This window comes from Parasteatoda tepidariorum, chromosome 10 (assembly GCF_982258835.1).
Source record: "Parasteatoda tepidariorum strain Cologne lab strain chromosome 10, Ptep-v5.0, whole genome shotgun sequence".
Lineage (NCBI taxonomy): Eukaryota > Metazoa > Arthropoda > Arachnida > Araneae > Theridiidae > Parasteatoda > Parasteatoda tepidariorum.
The window spans coordinates 96,426,255-96,453,177 of NC_141764.1; the positions used below are offsets into that span (position 1 = coordinate 96,426,255).

At 31.1% G+C, this 26,923-nt stretch overlaps 2 protein-coding genes across 2 annotated transcripts; one reads left to right on the top strand and one right to left on the bottom strand.

The window, feature by feature from the left end:
* The first annotated feature begins 549 nt into the window (after positions 1 to 549).
* On the top strand, positions 550 to 15,574 carry LOC107448096 (uncharacterized). Its single transcript, XM_016063187.4, has 3 exons — positions 550 to 683; positions 11,504 to 11,874; positions 12,709 to 15,574. Exons 1-3 carry the CDS (start codon positions 657 to 659, stop codon positions 13,298 to 13,300), a joined length of 990 nt encoding a protein of 329 aa, XP_015918673.2. The 5' UTR covers positions 550 to 656; the 3' UTR covers positions 13,301 to 15,574.
* A 4,452-nt stretch (positions 15,575 to 20,026) lies between these two features.
* On the bottom strand, positions 20,027 to 22,432 carry LOC147803117 (uncharacterized). Its single transcript, XM_087152908.1, has 2 exons — positions 22,110 to 22,432; positions 20,027 to 20,829 (listed from the first exon to the last, which is right to left on the bottom strand). Exons 1-2 carry the CDS (start codon positions 22,430 to 22,432, stop codon positions 20,604 to 20,606), a joined length of 549 nt encoding a protein of 182 aa, XP_087009034.1. The 3' UTR covers positions 20,027 to 20,603.
* Between the last annotated feature and the right edge of the window lie 4,491 nt (positions 22,433 to 26,923).

The following is a 26,923-nucleotide window of genomic DNA, read 5'->3' on the forward strand; positions in this document are numbered from 1 at the left end:
CCTGTAATAAACTTTGTCTTGTAATGAAGTTTATCTTGTTACGAACCATAGTATCTTGTAATGAAGCTTATCTTGTAACGAACCATAGTATCTTGTAATAAAGTTTATCTTGTAATGAATCCTAGTATCGTGTAATGAACCATAATACCTTAAAATAAAATTTGTCTTATAATGAACCGTAGTATGTTATAATAAAGTTTAAAAAGTGTAATAATAGGATCAAACTTGGAGCCGTTGCGAACAAATAAGTCAACTTGAGCGCAATTTTGCATACTTCAGCATATTTTCATAAGACACTGCAGTTAAAATAAAAACAAGGTATTTATTGACTTATTTAACAAGGCAGTCCGATGGGGGTCATGTTTAGAATAATAAAATTGATAAGAGTATTCAAAACATTAAAAAAAAATTGAAGAAAAATTTAAGTAAGTTTAATAAACCACAAAAATAATGAACAAAAAATGTCTAGTCAGAAGAGGAGACGAAAAAAATAAAATGGTTTCTCTCTGATGTGATGCATTCGGTCACGCTACGTCAGAAATTCAAGCATTTCTCTTTTATTCGATCCCACTATAAAAGGTCCAGTCACCGTCCACTCTTTCACATCACAGAAAGGATAACTTCATCCGCAAATCTTTTTCCCAAAACGCTAAAGGATGATTAGATTGCAAAAATTTTGTGTGGTAAGTAAAAATTAGTTGGTTTTTTTTAAATTTATTAAAGCATTTTTGTTAATTTTATAATATTTGGAAATATTTTTTTTAAAAAAATTACACTTTTTATTTATGAAATATTACAGTAATTAAAATTATCAAACATGTGAATTATTTTTAATCACAATTGACAATAATTAATCCTTTAATAGTATAAAAACACGCAAGTATTAATTCATTTAATGTATTTGTTGTTAGAATTCACAAAATATAGTTGATTGTGTTTATTCGCAACTTATTGCAGTTCTAATCATGATAGCGCTCGTGATTAGCTTTATGATGTTTTGAATAATTAAAAATAATTTCCTATAAAAATTTTCTAACATTATACGGGAAGTTTTACTGAAAACGTTAAAGACGATTATATGGACGAAATTTTAATTTATAAGTAGATTTAAGATTGTTTTTTATTTACTAGTATTCGATAGATTTGAATTCAAATTTACGTACTTCTAAAATACAGATAAAGATTTGAATACGAAACTTAAAAAACGATAAATACTCTTTTAAGTAAGTAAAGACTTAAGTGATTAAAAGAATTAATTCATAAATTATACATGTTTTTAGCATTAAAACTGTTTTCGAAAAAATTTCAAAACTTAATCAATCTAAAGTTATCATTTTCATGTAGTCATAAGCACTTCATACATATTATTTTTTAAACTCTACCTCGATAACATTGGCTCATTTAAACAAAAAGTATTTTTATTAAAAAAATTTTCAAAAAAGTAATTTAACTAGCTATTAACTACTCTTATTCATACGTTTTATAAAAATAAATAAGGGCTAAATTCATATACTATATTCGTTAAATCCATTTTCTTCAAAATTCATTCATGCATTTAAATTATTCGAAACATACGTTATCAATTTTATGTTGCAATAAAAATTTGTAATTCACAACACTTTAAATAACCATATACTTTAATGTAAAAACAGTAATTGTAAAACATTTAGTAAGCTTAACAATAATTAATAGTCTTTGGCGAGCAGCTTAGATACCTTTCAAAATTATCTTGTACAACATATAAACTAAAATGGTAACCAAGCCGTATGCACAATACAATTGTATTTAAATATTCTAATTTTTCAAACTCTTCTCCAATCCAGAATTAGTTTTAAACAATATATTAACAAAATAATTTTCACAGTCTACTTGTTTCCCACGAGGAAATACTCACCAATAACTGGTATAGCAGTATGCAACACCATAGCACCATTTATGTTTAAAATTTCTGCAGTCATTTTAGAAAAGATCAAAAATATATCTAAATAATTACTTCTTAACAAAGTTTTTATTTCCTTATTAAGGGGCTAAGTCCCCTGTTTGCCGACGCTCCCCAACCCCGATAATTGCTCCTAAATAATTGCTGTTGCTTGGCATAAAACAGCTAAAATAATTCAACTAAAAATATATGTACCAAAAAGAACACTTGTGCTTCCACTTCCAAATATTCCCTCCCTTATGATACTATTAAGATCCGTTAGTGAACATAAATCATTTTTCTAAGAAATCATTTTTTGAAATAAAATTAAAAGTATATATTGTTATAACAAATTTGGTGTGTTCACATCTGTAATTTAATATTTTTGCTTACCAAAAGTTTGCATTTTAAATATAATTTTTGCATTCATCACTTTGTGCATGAAGCTGAAGTTCTAAATCATTTAACGATTCTCTTTACCGTAACTCTTAATAGTATATTCATGTAATTTGCGAAAAAAAATAGTAATTGTAAAACGGTTAATAAGACCAGACACCGATTTAAAGAACTTTACCTTAAAATGTAAAAAATGTAACATTATTGTAATAATAATAATTTTAAAAAAACAATCTTCCTAAACTCTTAATTTAGAACACGAACAAAATGAAAAACGTAATAATTACATGTAATTTTAACCTTTAAATTAGGGAAACAAAATTATTTATGGTAATGACTTGTATCAATTTTATGTTGATGACAACCAAACAAATATTAAAATGAATATGGGAAAACTGGATCCTACCATGCGATTTTTCAGCCGATAAAAATGTACTGACAACAACTGAGACACCATCATTAGATTTTTCTGTATGGTAAGAAAAATACAAAATGAATCAAAATAAATACTTAGCGTAACTATTCAACAAAAATACTTTAATTAATATTCAAGACAACCTAACAAAATGACTAATAAATATTGTGCTACCAATAGATAAAGAAATACCAGAGTTTTTGGTGATCCATAGCCGGAGCGAATCGCGGATAAATACCGGAGAGAATCGCGTGATTGTGGTAAATTTTGACAATCATGAGTTGGCCTCGAGTAACAGAGTGGTGTGTTCAAATTGATTTTGAATACAGTTTATCTTTATTTTGATAGTAATGAATTACCAAAACTTGTTTGGCTTAAACTAATAACGTAAAGTTACCGGGAAGGACAAAATACAATAACTTAAAAAAATGGAATTATTTTCGCTTTATTAATTGGGTTTGTATATGTATTTCAGTTTTGTGCAAGATTTCGTATTTTTCAGTACTGATATATTGTTTGCTTATTCTTTTCCGAAGAACGGTAATTCAGTTATTATAACAATGGAAATAATATTTTTTTCTTCTTCAAAACAACGTTTTTCATACTAGCTTGCCGATATAACTTTAATTTCTATCGCATTAATTAAAAAATTAACTGTATGATTAAAAAATGGACTGGATCAAAAAATGCTATTTTTCGAAGGCTATGTTTTAATGTGTAGTGATGCTTCTTTGCGATTAATATGACATTTTTACAACTGCAGTAAATTTGCAACTGTTACCCATGACTGTTAGGTCAAGTTTCGCCTATCTAAAGTCAGCGCTGTCAACGCTTATTTTAAAAACGTGGCAAAACGTCAATGTATGGAGGAAAGCCACAGTTTTGTGAAAATGAAAAGCGTTTGTGGTCTAATTTTTTAACTCTCAAAACTTACTCCAATGTTGCATCACCTAGGCCAGAGGTCGCCAAAGTGGTCTATATAGACCCCCAGGGGTCTATTTAACAAAATTGGGGGTCGCTCTGAGCCAGGGGGTCGATCCGAATCGGAAGGGTCGAAGAAAAAACAGTTCTTAATACGTAAATCCCAAATATCTAATTGAGTATGTAAAATTTGTGAATTTTTTTTATAATTGACTTAATATCAGTTTCTTTATGGAACATAAATTAATAAACGCATCATCAAAATCGTGGACATCAACCTGCAAGATGAGATGGCTGAATTATTATCGGATCTTGAAGAAAAGACGCTTTTTAAAAATTTAACAATAAGTAAATTTTGAACAAATATAAATATATTGCAAAAATGTGTAGAACTTTATGAAATAGCTCAGCCTTTTTATGCTAGCTTTTCCAAGTTCCTATATGGTTGAAGCCGGTTTCAGTCACGTAAATTCAATCTCAATTAAGTACAGAAATAAATTAAATATGGAGTTACGTGGGGATTTAAAATTAAAATTGACCAATTTTGAACCCAATATAGCGAACCTTGCAAAAAAAACACCAGGCATACTCATCTCATTGGTTAAGAAGCAATAAATTTGTAGTTACTTTACTTATTATTTCTACTTATTTATAATTACTTATTATTTAATAAATATTAAGGTACTTAAATTTCAACATTAATATATTTTTCATAAAACTATTGTTACACAATGTACTATTACTTTAATAAATGTTTAAATCATGAAATAAATGTACAAACACAGTATCTAATAGAGCTTTATCTTAATTAACGGAAAATTACTTTTATGGGGGTCGATGGAGATTTCGAAAAATTATATAGGGGTCGATGATGAAAAAGTTTGGCGACCCATGACCTAGGCTAATAAAAATATGCGAAAACTGAGGATAAAGCAGTGATTTTGTCTATTTTCTTCAAGGTGGAAAAATGTCACCAGATTGGCGATTTTTAAAAAGTTTAATAAATTTTTAAATATTTAAGTTATTTGTCTGTTCTAAAACCGAGATAATTCCTGATGGTAAGATTATAGTTTAGAATCATTTCGCTGCTTTAAGTGTAAGACACTTAAACTATGGCTTTTTTATTTTTCTTGGCGACAGAGCCTCGAAAAACAGGGTTACTCAAACTATGAATTTTTTTTTTTAAAGAGTTTCCATTTATTTCGCTACCATATTGTTAAAAAAAAATTTTTTGTTAAAAAAATTGTCGATGAGCTTCAGAAAATTCACCATTCAAAATTTCAAACACAAAAAAGATCAATTTTCAAAGGAAAAATTTCCAGTTATCTCATTATGTTGATTATTAAATATAACAGATATATATGACCCTATTTACATTTGATCAAAAATAATGACATTAAATAAATTTACATATCTACGTATCTCTGTAAATTCTCATTTGAAATGCATAAGCAAATTTTACAAGTATTAGTAAATTTTCTAAAAAAATTTTATTATATCTGATAAAAATTAATAAATATACCGAGACTTTTTTTTTCCTTTTATTCAAAAAAAAATTATCTTGTGTCTGAAAAATTTTAAATATCATTTTGTTGATAAAAGATGGATATAAAATATTCGGAAATTTTTTTCAATACGTGGTAAATAATATCCCTTATTTAATAGAAAATATATATTAAATTATTTATTCTATATCAATAAAAAAAACACTCTATTTCAAAATTAATAATACAATATTGGATGATATAGCATTTGATAACAACTTAAAGGATCATTCTTTTGTTAATGAATTGATAAAGATGAGCGGAATATTCTCTATGGGCGAATACGTTTGAAATACCGGGAAATGTCCAATTCTGTCATTTACGTCCATTAACTTCAAAGAAAAAAAAGTTATAGCATGATAAGTTCACGGCGAACGTGTAGGATATGACCTAAAAAAATAACTATTTCCGATAAATTTCACTTCCACAATTTCTAAACGATAGAATGGCAACAATCTTTATTGTGGTTTACTGTTGCCATACAGTCACTAATTCATTCATTTAGGTATAATATTTATCCCGTGTTTCATTTCAATAATCAAGTCGGAAGTTTTTGAATGATTCTTTGTGTTTGCATGATAAAAGATGGGCTCTTTCAATTTATGAAGTGCTTGATACAGCACATCGAATACAAAGGTGTCATTCGTCAAAATATTTAAGGAGCAAACGATAATATCGGTAATTAAACTATATAAACACTATAAAAATAGTTTGGCTTTGTCTAATTTGATGTGTTTGTTATACACGAGTTTTCGTGTGCAAAGTGAAAGTAAAGCGAACTGGTAAAGTTTAATCCAGTGATTTAGGGGAAGAAGGTAATGAAAGTCAAAACGGAAGAGAAACGAATTATATTTGGAAAGTGAAGACACCTCACTTGGAGTATTGTGGAAAAGAAATGAGTAAAGAATCGAACTTAATTAAAGAGCCAATATAGTGTGCCAATTTGGATTACTCGCCAAAAGAAATATGCTCATATTTCGTTCGCTTTAGCTTATCTATATCCGCCTATGAACAAGTGAATACTACCGCTAATCTTTCCCGCCACTTGCCACCTTACCGTAGTTGAATAATTACTGATTCATTAATAAAAAATAATTTAAAATAATTAAGGATTTAGAAAGAAATAAGAGTGATTGCGTGGAATTTCTCCTCTAGTTTGTGACATTGGTTATTTAGTGAAAGACATTTGTTTATTTGCTTATTCTTTCCATTCATTTTTTTCACTTTCGTTAATTTGAAGAAAAAAAATTGCTTTCATTCTTTTCCGGGAAATTTTTACTTTCATTTGATTCCGAAAATAATTCAGGAACCTTCAAATGTTTTTATTTGATTTTGGGAATTTTCGTCTTTATTTGATGCTGAAAATATTTGCGGGACTCATTCTTCAATGTATTATTAATATTTGAATGTGAAATTTATTTTCTGTTATTATTATGGGAATTTTCGGATTTTTTTGTTTTAAGAGTTCGAGAAATCTTATGAAATTTCTTTTATGTTCATTTGGCTTCCTGAAATCTTCTCATACTTTTAGAAATTTGAAGCCAGCGGATTATGATTAAACGATTATGATCTATTCTACTTATTTTCGTAATAGATAGCAAAACTGAATTAGATGCGAAGAAAAGTATGCTTATTCAATGAAAGTATCAACGTTTTTTGGTTCAACCGAAATTGGTGACTGTTGACTTCCACCAGTAAATATTGACAAGAAACGCATAGTCGCTTTGGAAAATGTTCGAAATATACTGGGTCTAGCTAAGTGCCATTGCCCGGTATACCTTACACTGATGTTCTTTCAAGGTTCAGTGCCTCTACCTAGTATAAATTTGCCCGGTATGCATTTAACCGGTATTCCATTCTCCTAATCTATCCTCAGCAGATATTAAAATATGGAATAAATATAATAATATCAACGAATAAATTAATATCAAATAGGATATAACAAATGTTTCCAAAGCGTCTATGTGATTGTTGACATTCAGCGGTGAAAGTTGACATTCTCTTGATTTCGGCCATTCACGAAAACATATATATTACGACTGTTTTTCAGACATTTTGCAACGGATCTATATCAATAATACATTATAAATTTTGTAACCCCGGAAAAGATTATTATTTAATTACAATTAAAGTAAAAGAAGAAAAAAAATTTCACATTTTCAGCACAAATCCTAGCATTTTGTAATATTTATGTATTCCAGAAAAAATCATTATTCGTGGAAATTATAGCTGAAATACTTTGTATTTTTTTTTCTAAGAATTTTAAAAGCAGTTTAATTTAGATTTTTAAAAGTATATTTCCAGAATTTCTCAGATATGTTCGTAACATAGGTAATAAATTTAAATAAAAAAAAAACTAGTAAAGTTTCAAACATTAATCAAAATTATTATGTGTACTTTTAGGTATTAATAATGTATAACCTATTTCTAAATAGTTTTTTTTTATATTTTAAGTGATTTGTATTACACTTATATTTTTTTATTATTACTAGTAAAATACTGTTTTAGCTTAATAACCTACCTAAGCAAAGTTTTATTAAATACCCAACGAAAGATGCAATGGATTTGAAAGATGTTACGATTAAGCCAGTAACAGCTGCAGTAAATTGAGATAATATATTGCAATTAATTCTAACTTTTTTTAAAACTTATTAAAAATTTATATTATATAAATATATACTTAAAATCGAAAAAAATAGCAAATTTAAAGTGGGCTAGATTAACAACGCTACAGACTACACTATGCAACTTTTGAAATTGTGGTTTCAGTATAACAATTGCAATTTTTTATCATTTACTATGCACCTTTTGTAGTAATTTTTTAATTTTAAAATTTTTGTAAAAATTTGTATTAGAATACAGAAATAAATGAATCAACTGAATTCAGACTTAGTTATACTATGTATTATACGTTTAGTAAACATTTAAGTTTTTTTATAGAAATTCTGAAATTTACTTGAAAGTAAAATTTTATTATACTTACCTAAAAGTTGTTCAAAAATTAAAATTTGTTAATTTTTGTTTGTAGTTGTTGTTGTTAATTTACTTCGCACTAGAGCTGCACAATGGGCTATTGGCGACGGTCTGGGAAACATCCCGGAGGATGATCCGAAGACATGCCATCACAATTTTGATCCTCTGCGGAGGGGATGGCGCCCCCGCGTTAGTAGCCGCGTTAGTTACGATCTGCGCGCGAAGTCGAGCACTTTACGGTAGCACAGTTTAACGAGGACCAATACCGCACATCCTCGGTCCCTACGTCCCTACGCAGACTGATCCAAGTGGTCACCCACCCGCACACTGACCGCAGCCAGTGATGCTTGACTTCGGTGATCTGCTGGGAACCGTGTCTTAACGATCAGTCCACTGCGGGACAATTATTGTTTGTAAAAAATAACTTTTATAACTAAAACACACTTTCATAAACTTTTGCACTCCAAAGCCACCAATGAGGAGACATTATTAGTCACCACTCAAAAATTATAAAATTTTAAACTTTAGTAATTAGTAATTACGTTATTTTAAAAGATTTAAAAATTATTTAAAAGCACTGTATTATGCATTTTAAATTATTTACTGCTTAAATTTGTTGAAATACAATTTTAAAGTATTCAAAGTACAAAGGGTTAATCCATGACATATGTAAAAAAAAAATCTTCATATTCTTTCAAAACTCTTCAATAAAAATAATTCATGTTCTTTTCATTAATTTGCCGACAGCGTCATGCTTCACAGACACGTAGTAAAGTATTAACTGCAACTTTCACGGTCTGCGTTGTTCTTGTCAATCAAAACGAGTGACCGCAACAAAGTGTGGGCCGCCTTTTTTGAGGGTTGAGAAATTCTGACCGCCTGCTTATAGTTATGAATACCTTCACTGAGTTTGCAATGCACGCCCTTAACGAGGTATTTTCTAGATATGAATGCGGTGACAGTTACAAAGAGCTTTGATCGAATTGTCTTTCACCTTTTATAAAGTTACATCATATCATTTATTCAGATCTATCTGACTGTGATGACCCCAGGAATTTTGTATCATTCAGCATATCTTTAGTTAAAATGTTAATTAAGCCATGCTGTTATATATTTACGTGAAATCATCATTTAACTTTGAATCTTCTTTAGAATATGAGTTTCACAATATTAATAATAAGCAGCCTAGGTAAAAAATCCTTAAACTTTTCAACTCTTAACCCATTTTCAAAAAAAAATAATTTTATTTATGCTCATAGAGATAAAAAAGAGATATGAAATACTAACGAAGATTAAAGATTGATATTCTTGCACCTATAAAAGATGCGGACCCACTTGCAAGTGGTATGATATAACTATAGATGGAGATAATATATTAGAGTTTGTTATTTAGGCATCCATAAAAATACGAATATACGTATATCGTAATAGCAACATATACGTGTGACCTCACATGTATAATTCTGTGACCCTATATATGTATGTACGAGGGTTGTTTTTTAAATAAGGGCAGTTTAAAAATAAAAACCAATGGAAAGAAAATTTTCATGAAGCAAATTTATTTTTTGATTCCTCGTAAATTTACTTACGTTTCTCTTCTTCTTTTTTTTCAAAGTAGATCCGTGATAGCACCCGTGAGGGTACAGGGGATAGAGCGTTCGCCTTCCAATGAGGTGAACAGGGTTCGTATGCCAGCGACGGCTGGTCGATACGAATTCTGCATCCGGAGATCAATGCATCCACGAATTCTGCATTGCAGTGGTGACGTAAAATATCCTCAGTGTTAGACGGATCGTGGATTAGAGTCCCCTTGCCGTTAGGCTAGTCATGGGAGGTTTTCGTGTTTTTCTTCTCCATGTAACGCAAATGCATGTTAGTACCATCAAAAAGTCCTCCACGAAGGCAAATTTCTCCCAATACTTGATCCAGGAGTTCCATTCTCTTCCGGATTTTGTTCAAAACTGAAAGACTGTGGGCTTGAACATTAGTATCCATAAGCCCAAAAAATTGGGTCAACTTAAATTGGGTCAAATAAAATTAAAATAAAAAAAGTTGCCAAGTTTGCTTAAACACTTATCATACCTTACAACTAGATTTAGAATACCCTCTTCATAGTAACTTGCCGCCTGCTCCGATAACCAAGAGGTTACGACCGTTTTCAAGTCTTCGTCATGGCTGCACTAGTTGGCGCCAAAATGACGTTTGAAACATCGGAAAAGATGAAAATAACTTAGCGCAAGGTCTGTGCTGTATTGAGGGGTGGTCTAAAACTTCCCAGTCAAAAGAGTCCAATAAAGTTCGGGACTAAGTTGTGAAGAGAGTCATTTTCATGGAGTAGCAAAATTTTCTGTCAGCATGCCAGTAGGAAGCTTCGTAAACTTCACAAATGTGCCGATGAATGAATGCAGCAGACAGGTTTTTTGCCGACTAAAAACGCATCACTGACCATACCTCATAGTGTACACAACAATACGGCCCTTACTTGAAAAAAAAGAAAAAAGAAAAAAAAGCAGTATTTGTAGTATGATATAAATATAGGTGGTGATAAAATATCAAAAGAAAAAAAATTGTCTTCCATTTGAACCTGTTATATTGTAATAGTAATATATTTATGTTGTTCCACATATCTGTAGCACGTGGTTTACTTTAAATATAGATGGAGGTTAAAAATTAGTTAAAGATTGATATTTTTGAATCAGTTAAAAATGCTTCCAACCTATAAATAAATAGTAAAATATATAGTCGTCCTGCAATGGACTGATCGTAAAGACACGGTTCCCTGTAGAACACCGAAGTCAAGCATCACTGGTTGCGGTCAGTAAACGCGTGAATGACCACTTTGATTAGCCTGCGTAGGGACCGAGATTGCACGGTCCTCGTTAAACTATTCTAGCGTTAAGTGCTCGACTTCGCGCAGGTCGTCGGACTACCAAAGCAGAGGAGCCATCCCCTCTGCAGAGAATCAAAATGGCGATGGCATGTCTTAGGATCATCCTTAGGGATGTTTCAAAGACAGCCGCCCGTAGCCCACTGTGCAGTTTTAGTACAACGTAAATATAGTGCCTACCTACCTCAAATCTCATTCGAACGAATAAAACATGGACTAATTTTACGAAAAAGCTTTTATTCACTGGGGGTTCTTAAATATAATTTTTTATTGAAGTTCAAAGTATAAAAAAAATCCTTGTTCAATTGAAACTTAAGTCAAATCTAGTAACTTTCTAACGTGAAAATATGCTTTGATTAATAGGCAAGGTGCAAGTGTGACATCAAATCTTTGCAAAATTAAAAACATTGTTTTAATTCCATGATTTTGTTTTTCTTTCTGATTTCCAGGCTTGTTGGTTGTTTGTTATATTTCTAAAAGCAACGGAAGCAACAGATTCTGTTTCAAAACCAAACGATCAGAGTGAAAGAAAAGCTCGTGCCTGGCTCCATCATGCCCACCCGGGTCCCCCAATGCTTCTTCAGCAGCACCAACAGGCACCCGTGTCCACTAGTCTACCAATCGATGCCGCTCTGCAGCAGAATTCCAACCCACATCAGCCGAGCGATCCAAATGGTTTGAATCGAAATTATGAAGATCCAGATAAATCTGCAATGCCAGCTGCCTCAGAACAAGATTTCTTGTCCAGACATTTTGGATACTTGAATGTCCACAGATTCGATCCAAACTTTCCATATTATGACAGAAACGTCTTTCCAAGGTAATGAAATATTCAAAATATAAATAAAATGTTAGAAGGCCCAAGACCCACTATTTATTCGTGATCATTTTCGTTTCTGAACGATAAATGTATTCTGCCGTGCAATTGGAAAAACAACGTAAGTGCTTCACCATTGATTCCGAGAAAAGTGGCTTGACAGTTATTTTCCTTTCAATTGCTAATGCTATGAAGGCTAAAATAGAATTTCATAAACAAAATTAATTTTTGAAAATTATTTTTTGCAATATGTAGCTTACTATACAAAGGTTCAAATACATAAAAATCTTAATTTTGAATTTCTTGTCGCTTACGTTAATTTTTCAATAGCACGGCAATATTGTTACGTCAAAATTTTGAAATTATTTTATTAAAAATTCCCAGAAACCTTTCATTTCATTAACGCAGAATTAGTTCTGCCGAATTTGCTACTGATTTTCATTAAGATAAATTTAAATGTAATAAATTTTCTCGTTCACATTGTTATTCATCCATAAACTTGCTTGTTTTTTTAAAATTCATTTTTGATATCGAAACTTAAAGTGGAAATGGTAACAAATTATCAGATTAATAAAATGATAAATACATAATATTAATAAATAACTATAAATAATTAGTTAAATAAATTAATCTGTGAAACAAATGTTTTGTTGTACTTGATCGTACCTGATTCAAGTGTATGGTTTCAAACCAGAAGTTAATTTTCGCTTCCTTCTTTTGCATTGGAGGTTAACATATCTCCTAATATCCTATGGATCCGATATTTCCGTTTTTATAAATTGAACAATGGCTATATTTTCTTGAACATGAACTCTTTAAATTGTTGTTTTTTTACAGATTTCCCTCTCCTCAACTATCTCCTCACACTCCCAGATTCGGACCAGGTTACAGAAAGGACAAGTATGGACACGGTTATGGCTACAGCTGCAAGCAAGGAGATGACTGCGATGAGGTTAGGGCAGCAAATCAACTCGCTGCTGCCCAACCACCCCCTCACATGACGCATCCTCATCCACACAATCCCGGATTGCCCTTTGGTAACAACTACCCAGAGCTTTCACCATACCCAAGTTTACCCTCTTTTCAAGGCATGTCTTCTTTCTCACCCTATGGTGGACAGTTTGGTCCAGCACCAGCTCGATTCAACGATCCACAAGGACCACCACCCATGATGCCATCCATGTACCCGGGTGGTCCAAGCAGATTCTACCAAGGGCGGTACTTACACGATGAAGAGCCTAACAATAAAGGTACCCCTGTGAATAACAACAACCAGGAAGCACCTGTGAACAACCCTTTCAAAGGTTTGCCGGCCAATGGAAACCAAAAAAGCGTGCCAGTGAATAATAATTACAAAGGAATACAACAGAGCAGAAAAATTCAGGGTGGTCCAGAAGATAGTCAGAAAACAATTGACGAAAGGAGATAAACTTTGATTTTCTATTGGAACTCAAAAAAATGCATCTGAATTCGTGTGGAAATCACATCGTATCATCATTTTTATAGACTTAAAAAAATGACATTTGAATTTGTTGACAATTGAAGCAATTTTCTGGAAGCCGCAGGAAAGCTGTTGTTAGCATAAAATACTAATACCCTCGGAGTTAAAGGGTAATAGGGGTACTAGGTTATTAAAAATTCTCTAATTTTTTTATCAGTTATTTAGAAGAATAATTAAAATTTAGAGGGGCATTTGTTGCTGGAAAAAAATTTTATTATCGGTTTAAGGGACATGCAAATTGATATCAAGCTTTATTCAAGATTATTATTATTATTCAGGCATTTAGATCAATGGAATAATAATATCCCAAAATATTCCCATAACTTGTGATATGCATTACAAAGAGGTAAAGATGTATGTAATTGAGAACTAGAAATACTATAATTAATAATTTTGAGTGTTTTTTTCCCTCATAAAAATATTGACATAGAAAGTGGAAAGTTGCCTGAAACCATTTACTTTTTAATACAAATTTTAAGGCTTATAAATTTATAAATAGAGTATTCCTACAAAATATGAATGTTTGCTACTTATCTTCCGGCTTGGTACCAGACGAAACTTGGCGAAATTGCACTGCCACTTTGGTCAAAAATCGCCACAACTCGTAGAATCATTTTAACATCGTCTTACTTAAAAATAATTCACTTCTTTCCGGAAAAGGGGAAATGCTTTGTCTCTTCGTCATAAGACAATTGCCAAATTGTGAAGTCCACTCTAGCGTTTTAATACAAAATTAGTAAATTTTTCTAAAAAAAATAATTAAGAAAGTATTTTTCTAAAGATAGCCTTTTCAAAGGATGCTATTGACAACTTCAAGATAACTAAGTTTAACTAAATGCTAAGTTAGTTGATAGCTAACTGCTCGAAGTTGAAACGATCGCTGGGGATTAGATACTTTTTCGCGCAATATTCATTTTATTGGTAGTGTATTGAAGCATTTTAATATAATACACAATCCAAATACTATTATTACTTTCAAATATATAGTATTTTCAATGTATATTGTTTATTCACCAATGATTAAGTTCTAAAACGGCATAATTTGTATGTTATAATGTGTATATATTTGAATAATGGATAGCTGACAAATTAAACGTAATTTAAATTTTTCTCGTTTCTAACCAACGAGGTATGAGATTTCTGTCCATTTTGGACGTATACGGGAGAAATTTATTCAGAACATACACTAGAGGCTGATGCAAACAGTTTCCGCCTAGCACTGATGCATGGACTGATGGCTTACGTGGGTCGCACAAATACACCAATAGGCCACACAGATGATTTTCGCTAAACCCATTGCACACACTCATTGCAGTTAAAGGATTAATTGTAACTATCCTAATTTAATTATTTTGAAACTTAGCGATCATTTTTGTGCAAAGATTTACATCTGGTACCCAGTTCACGGATTAAAACTGAATTATTTACTTTTTTTAGACTGAAAAAACTACCAAAATGTTCCTTCACTTCATATGTGTTAAGAATAATAAAATAGAGTAAGAATCAAACGTAATTTTCTTCGATGGAACTGAGATCAAGTTTGCTTTAAAGTAGCTTTTTTCGCTCAAAACAGAGTAGTTTTAATTTAAATTTTAAAAAAAATATTTAGACACAAACCGGTATGTTTTGATTCATTTTAGTAGAAAAAAGTAGTAAGTTTCTTATTCTTATAAGGACTTAGTAATTTATGAAACAATTCAATTACCATAGGCTGTAACAACGTTGCATGTTTTTTAAAGTATGTGTTTTGAAGCCTTGAAAAGTTTCTGAACCAAATACGTAGCAAGGTTATCATGTATTGTTTGGTTCCGGAACTTATTATTGCACCAAGGATCATATTTTAAAAACTTGATCTAAAGTTGTCTGGATTACGGTACTAAAAAAGCAACTTACTTTTACTAATATATACAATAAAAATATCCATTCTGTTGGATATTTACTAATACCAATATTAAAAAAAAGATCAAACATAATTTTTGTTTATTATATTATATGTGAATTTATTGTAAAATATTTGTTTGTTTTATTTACCGAATTTATATTTGAATAAGATGAAATTGTATTTGTTTTTAAATAAAAATTTATATGAAACAAAAAATGCTTATGGAACTTATAATGAAACTTGGTGAAGCCATTGAGTAAAACTCATTTCATGGAAAATGATTTGAATTTTGTGTGTTAAATAAAACTAATAAACTCTAAGTGTTGATTTATATAGGATAAATTTGGGTTTAATATTGTATATGGATAAAAGGCGGGAAAAACGGAATTGTCAAGAACGAAATAAAATATGAAAATTAAAACTTAAATTTGTATGTGCTTAAATTTAAGTTTGCTAATGAACAAAATGTATGAAAAACATAATTGTTAAAAATAATGCAAAATATGAAAACAAAAACTTAAATAATTTGGTTTATGAATAAATTTAATTTTGTAAATGGATAAAATGCATAAAAAATGGAATTGTTCGCAGCCGCTGGAATTTCTTTGTTAAACTTATGTTTTAAAATATTTTCTTTCCTTGGATGTGGTGATAAAATATTTAAAAATCTCTCTGTCAGAACTTGAGTTTGGAAACATCTTCACACAAGGCATCTGATTGGTTTTAGCATTTTTTTAAAAGGCTTAATTAAAAATTTTAATTTTATGTTTGGTCAAGGGTCCTAAATTTATAAATTTAAAGTTTGAAAAATTATAAAATATTTTTTAAAATAAGGGCAAATTTGAAAAATAAAACATTTTCATGTCACGCTCTCTACAACAGATTGTAATGCATACATTTTAAAATAATTTTTTTTTCTAGATCAATAACGTGATTACCTGTATTTTGAAATAAAACCTTAAAAAATTTTAAAAGAGAATTAAGTAGAACTAAATATATTGTTAATATTGAATTTTTGTAGAGAAATTCTAAATATTCTTACTTGAAACTGGATAAAAAATAACAAATTCACGCTTTGTCCTCAGCTTCTAGTTCAAAACATCACTGTGCGTGGTATCAGACAACTATAAAAGCATAAATTTGGTGACATGGACCTCACGTGCTTCTACGTAATGTTCTTTATTGAATTTATCTGACACAGCGAATATAAAATAATTAAATACTTAAATGTGCGCGATAAACTATTTTTTTGTTAAAATAGAGCTATAAGTTAGGAATTATCAGGGTCATTTTCACTGAAAAGGTATAAATAGAATAAAAAATTTTCTTAAATTAAAGTAATTAAAAAAGTGATAAAAATTACATAAATGTCTTTTTTTATTTTTGTTATATGTCCTTATAATAATGGTCAAGTTTTCCATTTTATTTTTTACAAGATTGAAAATATTTTAAATTCTGCTTTGTCTACGGAGGAGATGTAATAGTCAACGGAGGAGACATTTTATGTTATAAAATATAAAATGTCAATGAAGACTTATTCATTAATTATTAAGTACAACTGATATGAGTTTAACATTAATAAGTAAATAATAAAATATTTCATTATTAGAGATAGAGCTACTTCCGATTAATCATGCTGCTATGAAAGGAAACATCCATTTTTAACCTAGGTGTACAATTTTTTAAGTAACTCTTACTGAATATTAATAAATTAAAATGTAAAGACTATTGAAATAAAAATTCAAACTCCACATGAAAGTTGAGGGTACTCTTTTATTAACATTTTATGCAAGTTAAACATACTGTCATCCAAATAACGTTTTTGTTTTTCTTCTTGTTATTGTTTCTTTTTTTCCTGGGCACAAACGGCTTGCTCTATCAATTTCTAGAAATTTATGTACATTTAATCACGATTTTTCTGTTAAATCTTCTTCTGATACAGATTTTAAAGTTTTTTGCTCCTTTTTTTTAAATTTTCTTCAAACAATATAGGGTTTTCTTTTAATTTCTGTCTAGCTTATCTCATTCTAAGTTTTTTCTGTTCCCTTCTCTTTTGCATTTGAACATTTGATTGCCTTCTATTTTTACATTTTGGTTTTACCCTTTTTTTCCTAAAATTTGAAGAAAGAAAAAATGTTAAACATCACAGAAATTATTTAGAAAAATTGCCAATATTTACTTCTCATATGAAATATTTACCCCGACCTGCCCCAATTTAGGGCATACGGGTAAATGTTTATTAAAATCAAGAAAAACAGAAAAGTACATAAAATACAAAAAGTAACATTCAGAGTAACATTATGTAAACATTACAGAGTCTGATGGCAACAGCAGTAAAATAATTAAAATGCTCCGAGAGTCCCGCCTTATAGTGCCGAGCCGACGGGATTTACTTCTCATATAAGAAAAAGTTAAACTTAATTAATTTTCTTTAAAAATACAAACAACCACATTTGTTCCATTAAAAAAATATCAATTAAAAGAAAATAGTTTTTTAATTATTAAAATTGTATTATGGTTATCTAACACATGTGTCTCTTCCATTGACTGTGTCTTGGGGCAGTTCTTTTTATTAAATACACTATTTTTGCAATCTAAAATTCATCTATCAATAATAAAATAATTTTCTCTTACCTTCTTTATGATGTCCACGGAGTATACGGTGAGAACTTTGCCAAACCCCAGTTGAACACAACAATCCAAAACTGACACCAAAGAGAACAAAAACAACTGATAGTTAACATTAGAAAATGGAATGGTTACCTTTCCCAACAACCGTCTTATAGGGATTTCGCATATGCTGTCCTTTATTGCATATTTATCAACTATATTAATTATCCACGGAGGGAGATTTCATTTTTGATGGACAAAGTTTACTAGTCATTTATTTTACAAAAATAAATTTTTAAAAAAAAAATATTAAATAAAAAGTTACTATAAACATTTAACCAGGTAAAACTACAAAAATCATTAAAATAACAAAATTGTTTAACAGCCATTAAAAATTATTTTGTGTCACAGACGTAGGGACGTCCACGGAGGGGATTTTGAAGACATGTTTATTAAAAAAAGAATGAAATATTAAATACATTTAGCAGAAATGCATATGATTTGTTAGTTAGAACTTCACACAAAATGATGAAGAAAAATATTTAGAAATCTTCTGTATTTCCTAACATTTATTACTAAGGGACTTAAAAAATCACCTTTTTGTGAGAATGACCCATCACTGATGTTATCTTAAAATCTGTTAAAAACTGAATCGCTTATAATAAAATTTAAAACAATGACTAACGTTTAACCCATCAGAAAATAGCGTTTCGTTTTTCGTTAATCCCTATTTAGTGAATGAATTAATATTTGAAAAAAAAAAAACGCTATTAACATCCAATGTCATCCACTACAAGTTTAAGAAAATTTATTTGAACTTTAGAGGATGAATAAAAAATATTTTATTAATGATAGAAAATTTGAACAAGATATAAGGAAAGAGTGAACTAATACTAGTAGGAATTGAAAAAAGCAACAACTAAACTCATGTTTGTGAAAATTGCAACACCACGAAGGACTTACGCGAGTGAGCTGAAATTTTCAGGAAATGCAAAATAGAGCATGATATGCAAATGATTAGAATTTCAGACCCGTAGCGCATGCGTATGCTGAGCAGCGCCCTCTGAACGGCGGATGACTATAATAAATAGACGGCTGTAGCCAAGCGAGTATGGTTATCGGTGGTTATCTGCTAGTGGTAAACGTTAGCTTAGTCATTACTTATGCCTATTCGACGAAAGAGAGCGAGATTTCAACAACATACGGAGTTTAAACGGGGGAGAATCATCAGCGTTCGTGAAGCTGGATTATCTTATCGTGCAGTTGCCGCTCGTGTGCAGCATAACAGCAGCACAGTGATGCGTGTTTGAAAGCAGTGGATAGACGAGTGTCGGACAACCCGGAAATCCGGGAGTGGACCCCGAAATGTCACGTCTGCTCGCGATGATAGACACCTGTTCGGCGTTGCGCTAACGGACCGTACGGCTCCCTCTAGACAACTGGCATCACGGTGGTCAATAGCTACAGGTGTTTCATTGTGTGCTTTATCAATTCGTAGACATCTGCTGCAGAGTGGACTGCGCGCAAGAACTCCTTTATACAGGATCCCCCTCACGCTAAACCTTCGCCACCTGCGGCTGCAATGGGCCAACCAGCATAGGGACTGGCGTGCTGATTGGCAGCGTGTCGTGTTTTCTGGTGAATCTCGCTTCAGTTTGTGGTGCCATGATGGCCGCATTCGTGTCAGACGCTATGCCTGTGAACGCCATCCTCCGGAGTGCGTTATCGAACGCCACAGTGGACGAACATCCGGAGTTATGGTCTGGGGTGCCATAGCATATCATGGACGATCTCAATTGCTACGAATTGTGGGTAATCTGTACAGCAACCGGTACATCAGTGAAGTTCTACAGCCCAAAGCTGTTCCCTTCCTTCAAGCCTTGCCAGGTGCCGTATTTCAACAGGACAATGCCCGCCCTCATATTTCTAGGACTGTTCAATCCTTCCTTGCATCGCGACAGGTACAACTTCTTCCTTGGCCGGCGTATTCCCCGGATATGTCGCCGATTGAACATGTGTGGGATTTCGTTGGTTGGCGTCTCGCTCGTAATCCTCGTCCTGTTGCTTCTACAGACGAACTTTGGGTACGCATACAAACAGTATGGAATTCTCTTCCTCAGACAGACATTCAAAGTTTGCTTGACTCCATGCCACGTCGTGTAGCAGCACTTATTGCCGAGCGTGGAAGCTACACAAAGTACTGATTTCGATCTCTTGTTATTGTTTGTTTGCTTTGAAAGTTTAATCATTTATTTGTATCACTGTCACTCAACTGTGTATTAAATTTCATTCAATTATGACGATTCCTTCAAGGTGTTGCAATTTTCACAAACAGGAGTTTATAACTTTATTTCCAAAAATCAGAGTTCAAAAATTTAAAAGGTTTTGGAAATGACTTACAACTTTGCAAATGAACTAATGTTCAAATATAGAAAATTAAAAAAAAAAAATCAATAAATAAAAAATTTTAATTTTCGTCGAAATTGCCGATTTTTGCTAAATCAAGATACCTTAGAATTCTTAACAATTTTCTATGTTTTATGTTCTTCAAACTTATCGTATTACAGAAAATATTTTTTATCCCTTGTCCAAAGAATTCGCTCGGTTTAAGTAAATGTAAATTTGGAACATGATAATTTATTAAAATAGGTATTTTTCACAAATTACTGTTATAATCGTTTAATCTGTATCGAGAAGACAAACACTTGTTTAACTTTTTTTGTGACGGAACTTTTTTCGTTAACTGATTAAAATTTTATAATACTGATTTTGATAAGGATATTTAGAAGTAAAATCAATTTGAGCTCCATCATCAGGGAGTAACGATTTGGGTAAATTAAGATTTCTTGGACGATAGCAAGGAATATGTTTATAAAACGCCGGTGATTCTTCTTCGTTCGTTGTAAATTTTTGATTCCATCGTCGCCAAGTCCAAATCTGGTGCTGATCAGGAATGTAATAGAAGCTGAAATGTAAAATATAAAACTATATAAAAAGTTGAAGCTCTTAAGAGGTGAAAAGATGGGATGTTAAAGATTTTGCTGGATTCTGAATTAGTCTTTTACTAGCATTCCGAACAGTTGTATACGATGTGTCACGGTGAATAACCGAAATCAAGAGAATGTCGACTTTCACCGGTGAATGTCAGCAACCACATAGTCGCTTTGGTGAAATGCCAGAAATAATTGTTATGTCCGATTTGATATTAATTTATTCGTTGATATCATTATATTTATTCGATATTTTAATATCAGGGTTCTGAGTACCGGTTAAATGCATACCGGGCAATGGCACTTAACTTTAAAAAAACATCACATCAGTGTAGGGTATACCGGACAAATGTATAAAGGCAGTGGCACTGAACTTTAAAAAAATTAATGTAGGGCATATCAGGCAAATATATACCAGGCAGTGGCACTTAACTAGATCTAGCATATATTTCGAACATTTATCAAAGCGACTATGTGATTGTCAACATTTACTGGTAGAATTCAACATCCACCAAATTCGATCATTAGCAGTAACATAAATATCAATACTTACCGTTGTATCGTTCCCTATTTTAAGCTAACATTTCTGTTTTGAAACTCTATATTCTGAGAAATTTTAAATATATGTTTTGATACCAGGCTGTCTATTTTTTAAGTTTTGCCAGGACTCTGGCAAGCGTATTATCGAACGAATATTATCGGTTGATTTGATCAAAATGCAAATAGCAATGAGATTTTTACATATTTATCAATAAAAAAAAAGTTTACTTTCTGTTGCTGGCATTTTGGGTTTTCAACTTAGCTGCAATTGTGCTTTCTATCGAAAAATTTATAGTTTAATTTTTAAAGCCTTTACGCCAGCTGGAGCTCCGTGATTGCTTTACAGCTATTTACATATCTCACAGCTAAATAGAAATTGCCATCGAAAATAAATATTATTCGGTTTAGTTTTTGTAATAACTTGCAATGGTGGTAGTAGAAACCTAAAAAAAAAAAAAAAAATTCCCATAAAATTTATAACAACTGTTTTTAGTATGAAAACCATAATGAAAAGTTGGGTAAAATAATAAAAGTGTGCAAATTTAAAAAAAAAAAACTCAACTTCCGTGCGGTCAAAATAATTTAAAATCGAGATTAAAAAAAAAGTCAAGAATCAAATATTGAGAAATAAATTTTGCTACAACCAGAGGAAAACTCTTGAGCAAAAGGCATACAAGTTGGCAACTAAGAAAAAAAATAGAAGTCCATAAAATACCTTTCATTAGCTGATGGTAGAACCATCACATCATCTGGTGGTCGGTGAATGGCATATTTGAAAAATTCTTCGTCAGCTGCTTTCGATTCCTCCAGAATCCTTTTGTAACATGTTTGAGAGAAAACACAATCCTCGTTTAATTGTTTATCCCTGATGGTATATAGTTTCTTGGTAGTTTGCACAGACTTTCTGCAATGAAGGGGCTGAAAACAATAAAAAGGAATAGAAACTCTGCGTTTCTGAAATTTATTCGCTAGCGCTATGATTTCAGCACAGCAGACACTTAGCTGTATGACATTATTGAGGGGCGGGGGAAATTTCATATAAAAAAATTCTGACAATTTGTTTGCTTTTTGGAGGGGGGATACTCGAACCCTCCCCCCTCAGCTACGTCCCACAACACAGGTCATGTGTTTTTTTTTGCTTTGTTTTTCAAAATAGTGGAGAGGCTCCTAAGCTGCGGCACCCTTGCAAGATTTTAAGTGCACCCTAGTCATATAATGCAGTGAAATCTATAGGAAAGACCAACTCTATGTAACCACCTACTTTATTTACGACAACATTTGGGGGGCACGGAATTTTTTTTTTTCTTAAACTTTGAGTTGAAAAAAAACCTTTAGGAGAGACCATTAAAACCTCTCTCAGCGACCGGGGAATCCTTCACATCAAATGCCAAAAGAGTTAATTAAGGAAACACGAAAAAAATATCAAAACAAAATAAGTAGATCAAAATGTATTAGAAATATTAGTGTGTGAGGCACTTATTTAGAGAGCTCTTTTTGACGATCTCTGAAAGAGATCTACAACCTCGTGTTGCACTCAGAGTGCACTAAAGACGATGCTATCAATGATTTATTTTTAAAGTTGAAAGTTAAATTAGAAAGTTATTTTAGAAACAACTAAGCTACTCAAACAAACAAGCTTTAAAGCTAATTAATTTTTATGCTATAAAATAGAATGAAAACTTAAACAAACATACATAATTCTTTCTTTATTTAAAATAGAACTATATCTCATAATTGGTAAATTTGTTTTTACATATACTAATTATATCAGTAGGAACTATTTTTATTGATGCTAAAGTTATCGATAGATCCGGTAGCATCGATCCGATTTTTATAACGCCAACACAAGTGGTATTTCAGCACGAAAAAATGGTACCAACAAAAATTAAAATTGTTTGCGAAAAATCATGTACCTTCGATAACATTTTGAAATCAATGGAGGTAACCAACCTCCATTAACGATCATTTTACTGTGGAACAGAGAGTGGTAAATCCCGAGTGTTAGTACAAAACATATAATGTATGTTTCATAAATGCAATTGAATGAAACCGAAACTATGTAAGCATGTGGTGAAAACTCATATCTAAAATCCATTCCATTCCATTTAACAGTATTGTTTGAAGTTCTTTCGCCAAAGAAAAATAAGAAAACCACATTTTAAATGAATTAAACTTTTGGAGCAAAGCTATAGTTTTAAACTACATTTACCATCTGTCCATAAATAATTATTCGGACTTTAGACCGAACGAATTACTCAAATTATAAAAAATTTGATGAGCTACTTTTTAAAAAAATTGCTAGTTTGGCAAGATTTTTAGGGCTTTTCACACTGCATGAGGAAAAAAAAAATCGGAGATGCCTGGTTGGGGAGGTTTTCGTAGGAAGTATACTTCACTAATCAGTTATGTCTCGCTTGTATTTCCAAATAATTTTTTCACATTCAGTGTGAATGGTCCTAGTAAATCATTAAAATCAATGAATATAATTCTCAATTTTATCCGGTTTTGATGAGCCTGGGCATCTAGCATAACAGTAATCTCTTAAATATTTAAAAAAAATTTTTTATTTTATTTTAAACGCTTTTTCAATTTTGATCCTCTGCAGAGGGGATGGCTCCCCTGCTTTGGTAGTCCTACGACCTTTACACTTTACGGTAGTGCGGTTTAACGAGGACCGATACCGCGCACCCACATTCCCTACGCGGAAATATTTTTTAATGGAGACATTGGGAGTTTTAATATAAATTCTATTTTCCAGAGTCTTTTTGCATTGATGAACTCATAAGATTAATTAATTTTCGGGAAAAAAACGATGGGAAAAAGTTGCGGGTGTTTATTTAATTAAAGTCGCCACTTTTTTAATCGACTCGCCACGTAGCGAGTTGTTATTTTTGGGTCTATCCGTAAGTAACAAGCTTTTACTAACAAGTTTGACTCTTTTTCAGAAATTCTATAGGAAATTAATAACTTTAATGTTTGCTATGTAAATCTTTTTTTCCTTTATGTTTTTTTTCCTATATCTTTCATTTTATTTTAGTGAATTTAAATGCATATCCTTCGACAATTACAGAATTTCAAAAAATATTTTTCCTGGTATTCATTAAAATTAATGCATTAATATTTTAAGAACTTAGAATTAAAAGAAATTTGTTCATCATTACATATAAATAATTTTAACAAATATGTATAAGAAGTCAAATTAAGATGTTCTTAAATGAAAGTTTTATAAAAATTGTGTCTGTTTTAATAATGTTTTTTTATTTTACTATCAATAGAAGAATTCTCAAGAGCCTCAAATGTTGAAGGATATTTAAATATAATACAATAAAAGTCTATCAACATGGAATAAATAATCCTGTTGATATATTTGATGATGGCAAAGATTGGCGAGTTTTCTTTTTTTCAATGCCTAGAATTTATTTACTTATTTATCTCAAAAGCGATTTTTTGTACTTTGAAGATAGTTCCAATTGCAGGCAAATAACTTCAGACATAAAAAAAATCCTCCTTTTATTGCTTTGTCTTAACCTTAAGCTGAAAGTTTTTCATAATCAAGAGAAGAAAAGAGAGGTACTCTATAGTAACAGATATTGCTGGTACTGTGGTAATAGAGTTTAAGGTCCAGAATCAGGAGCTCCTCTGATGTTTGGCGACAAATTTCAATTGTAAAATTTTGCTAAAACTCAGTTTCTGGTTACCATGATATTCTTTTCTTGCTGTCTCTGCTTTTAATGACGTCAGCCTCCGGTTACCACAATTTCCATTAACCGTTTTGTGATTGGTTCTTAGTTTACTTTCATACGTATAGGCATGCTTTCATATCGCTAACTATCAGAGGGACCTCCGATTCTACACTTTAATCTCCATGTAAACAAAATTCTAACTGCAATTTTTTTAAAACAAGCTTCTTTGGTAATGATTAAATTTTAAAAACTAGATGCATTAAAAAAGAAAAAAACTTTATCGAATATCTATATTTATAAAGGAATCCATAATGTCAAACTACCATACTGTGCACATTAAATTAATAAGCTTAACGATAACTTACCCATCTGATACCTTTAGAAAATTGCTTTCCACGGTCGACTGCTAATGAGAAACATTCACTATGATACCTAGACATATTCTCACTCAACTGCTGCACAAGATAAATTAAAATTGTGTTTGCCTTCATAGCTTTTAGATTTCCATGAATGCTTATAAATACCTCCAAATAATCGTATAAAATAGCTCTTTGGAGTGACATGGTAGATCCGTTATCTGATAAACAAGAGATGTCTAAAATAGCGTCACTTCACTGGAAATCTATCAATGATCAATCAGTAACAGGTAGTAAGGAATAAATTTCTATTGAAATGAGAATATGAATCGTCTAAAAAAAATGGTGCAAACGACAATTGATAGATTTATTCCACTCAGGTGATAAAGTTCAGCCTCTGACTTGGACATCTCAACAATTCAGTTTCTGTCAATATTAAAAAATCGTAAGGGCCGCGGACGCCATTTGGTAGGTGTTCAATTTAACGTTATATTTTGTTTTGCTACGCAGACTTAAATGCATGAAATAACGAGTGACTGAATAATACTGAAATTTGACGTGCTGAAAGGAGTTTTTCTCAATTATGAATTTGAAGATAATTTTTTCTTTCTGGAAATTCCAGTTTGTTCGAAAGTTATTGCACTTTTAAATGTTTTTTCTTGAATTTTTTCAGTTTTTTTGCTTTTGTTTTAAGTAATATTTATCCAGCGTATAGAACAATTTATTCATCTTTCTCGAGATCTTCATTTTATAGGCTCGCGCTTGACATGTCAAAAGTTTCAAGAAAAAATTCAATCAATAAAAAGTAAGTAAATGGATGAAATGTTGCTATATATATATATATATATATATATATATATATATATATATATATATATATATATATATATATACATAAAAGGATAAGAGACTCAAGAAAGATAAAGCCGTTTATGTTTTGAACTGTATACAATATAAGGTTATTGTTACAGCTTGTTAAGAAGACAATTTACCTATCATTATTTCTCCTAATTGTGTCATACATTCCTAAGTTTAAATATTTTTTTCCAAGTACATTTGATTATTTTTCAATCTAAGTAATTGTTCATTTTGTTACGATTAACTGCATTTAATTTGTTCCGTTTGCTATGGTTATTTCAGAGTCCAGAATATGGAAATCGAACAAAATGCCTATGGAAGCATTTCGGTTTTGTCATATTCTCTAACATTTTTTAACATGATCAGAATAAAAATCCGTTATAATGACAATTCACAGTAGTAGATGGAAGTAAGAATGCTCTTATAAGTAAATACACGTATATAATGTTAAAAATAGCAATAAAAATAGTAAAAGATAAACACATATTAATCTCTTTTTCTTTTGAACAACTATTTTAATCATGAATACAAATCTAGAGAAGACTATTTTTGCCTTAAAATCATAAGCTAGATCTATAGTTTGTCTAAAGTAACAATTCCCCTAGCCCTTCGTCTGGACCCGTGCAATACCT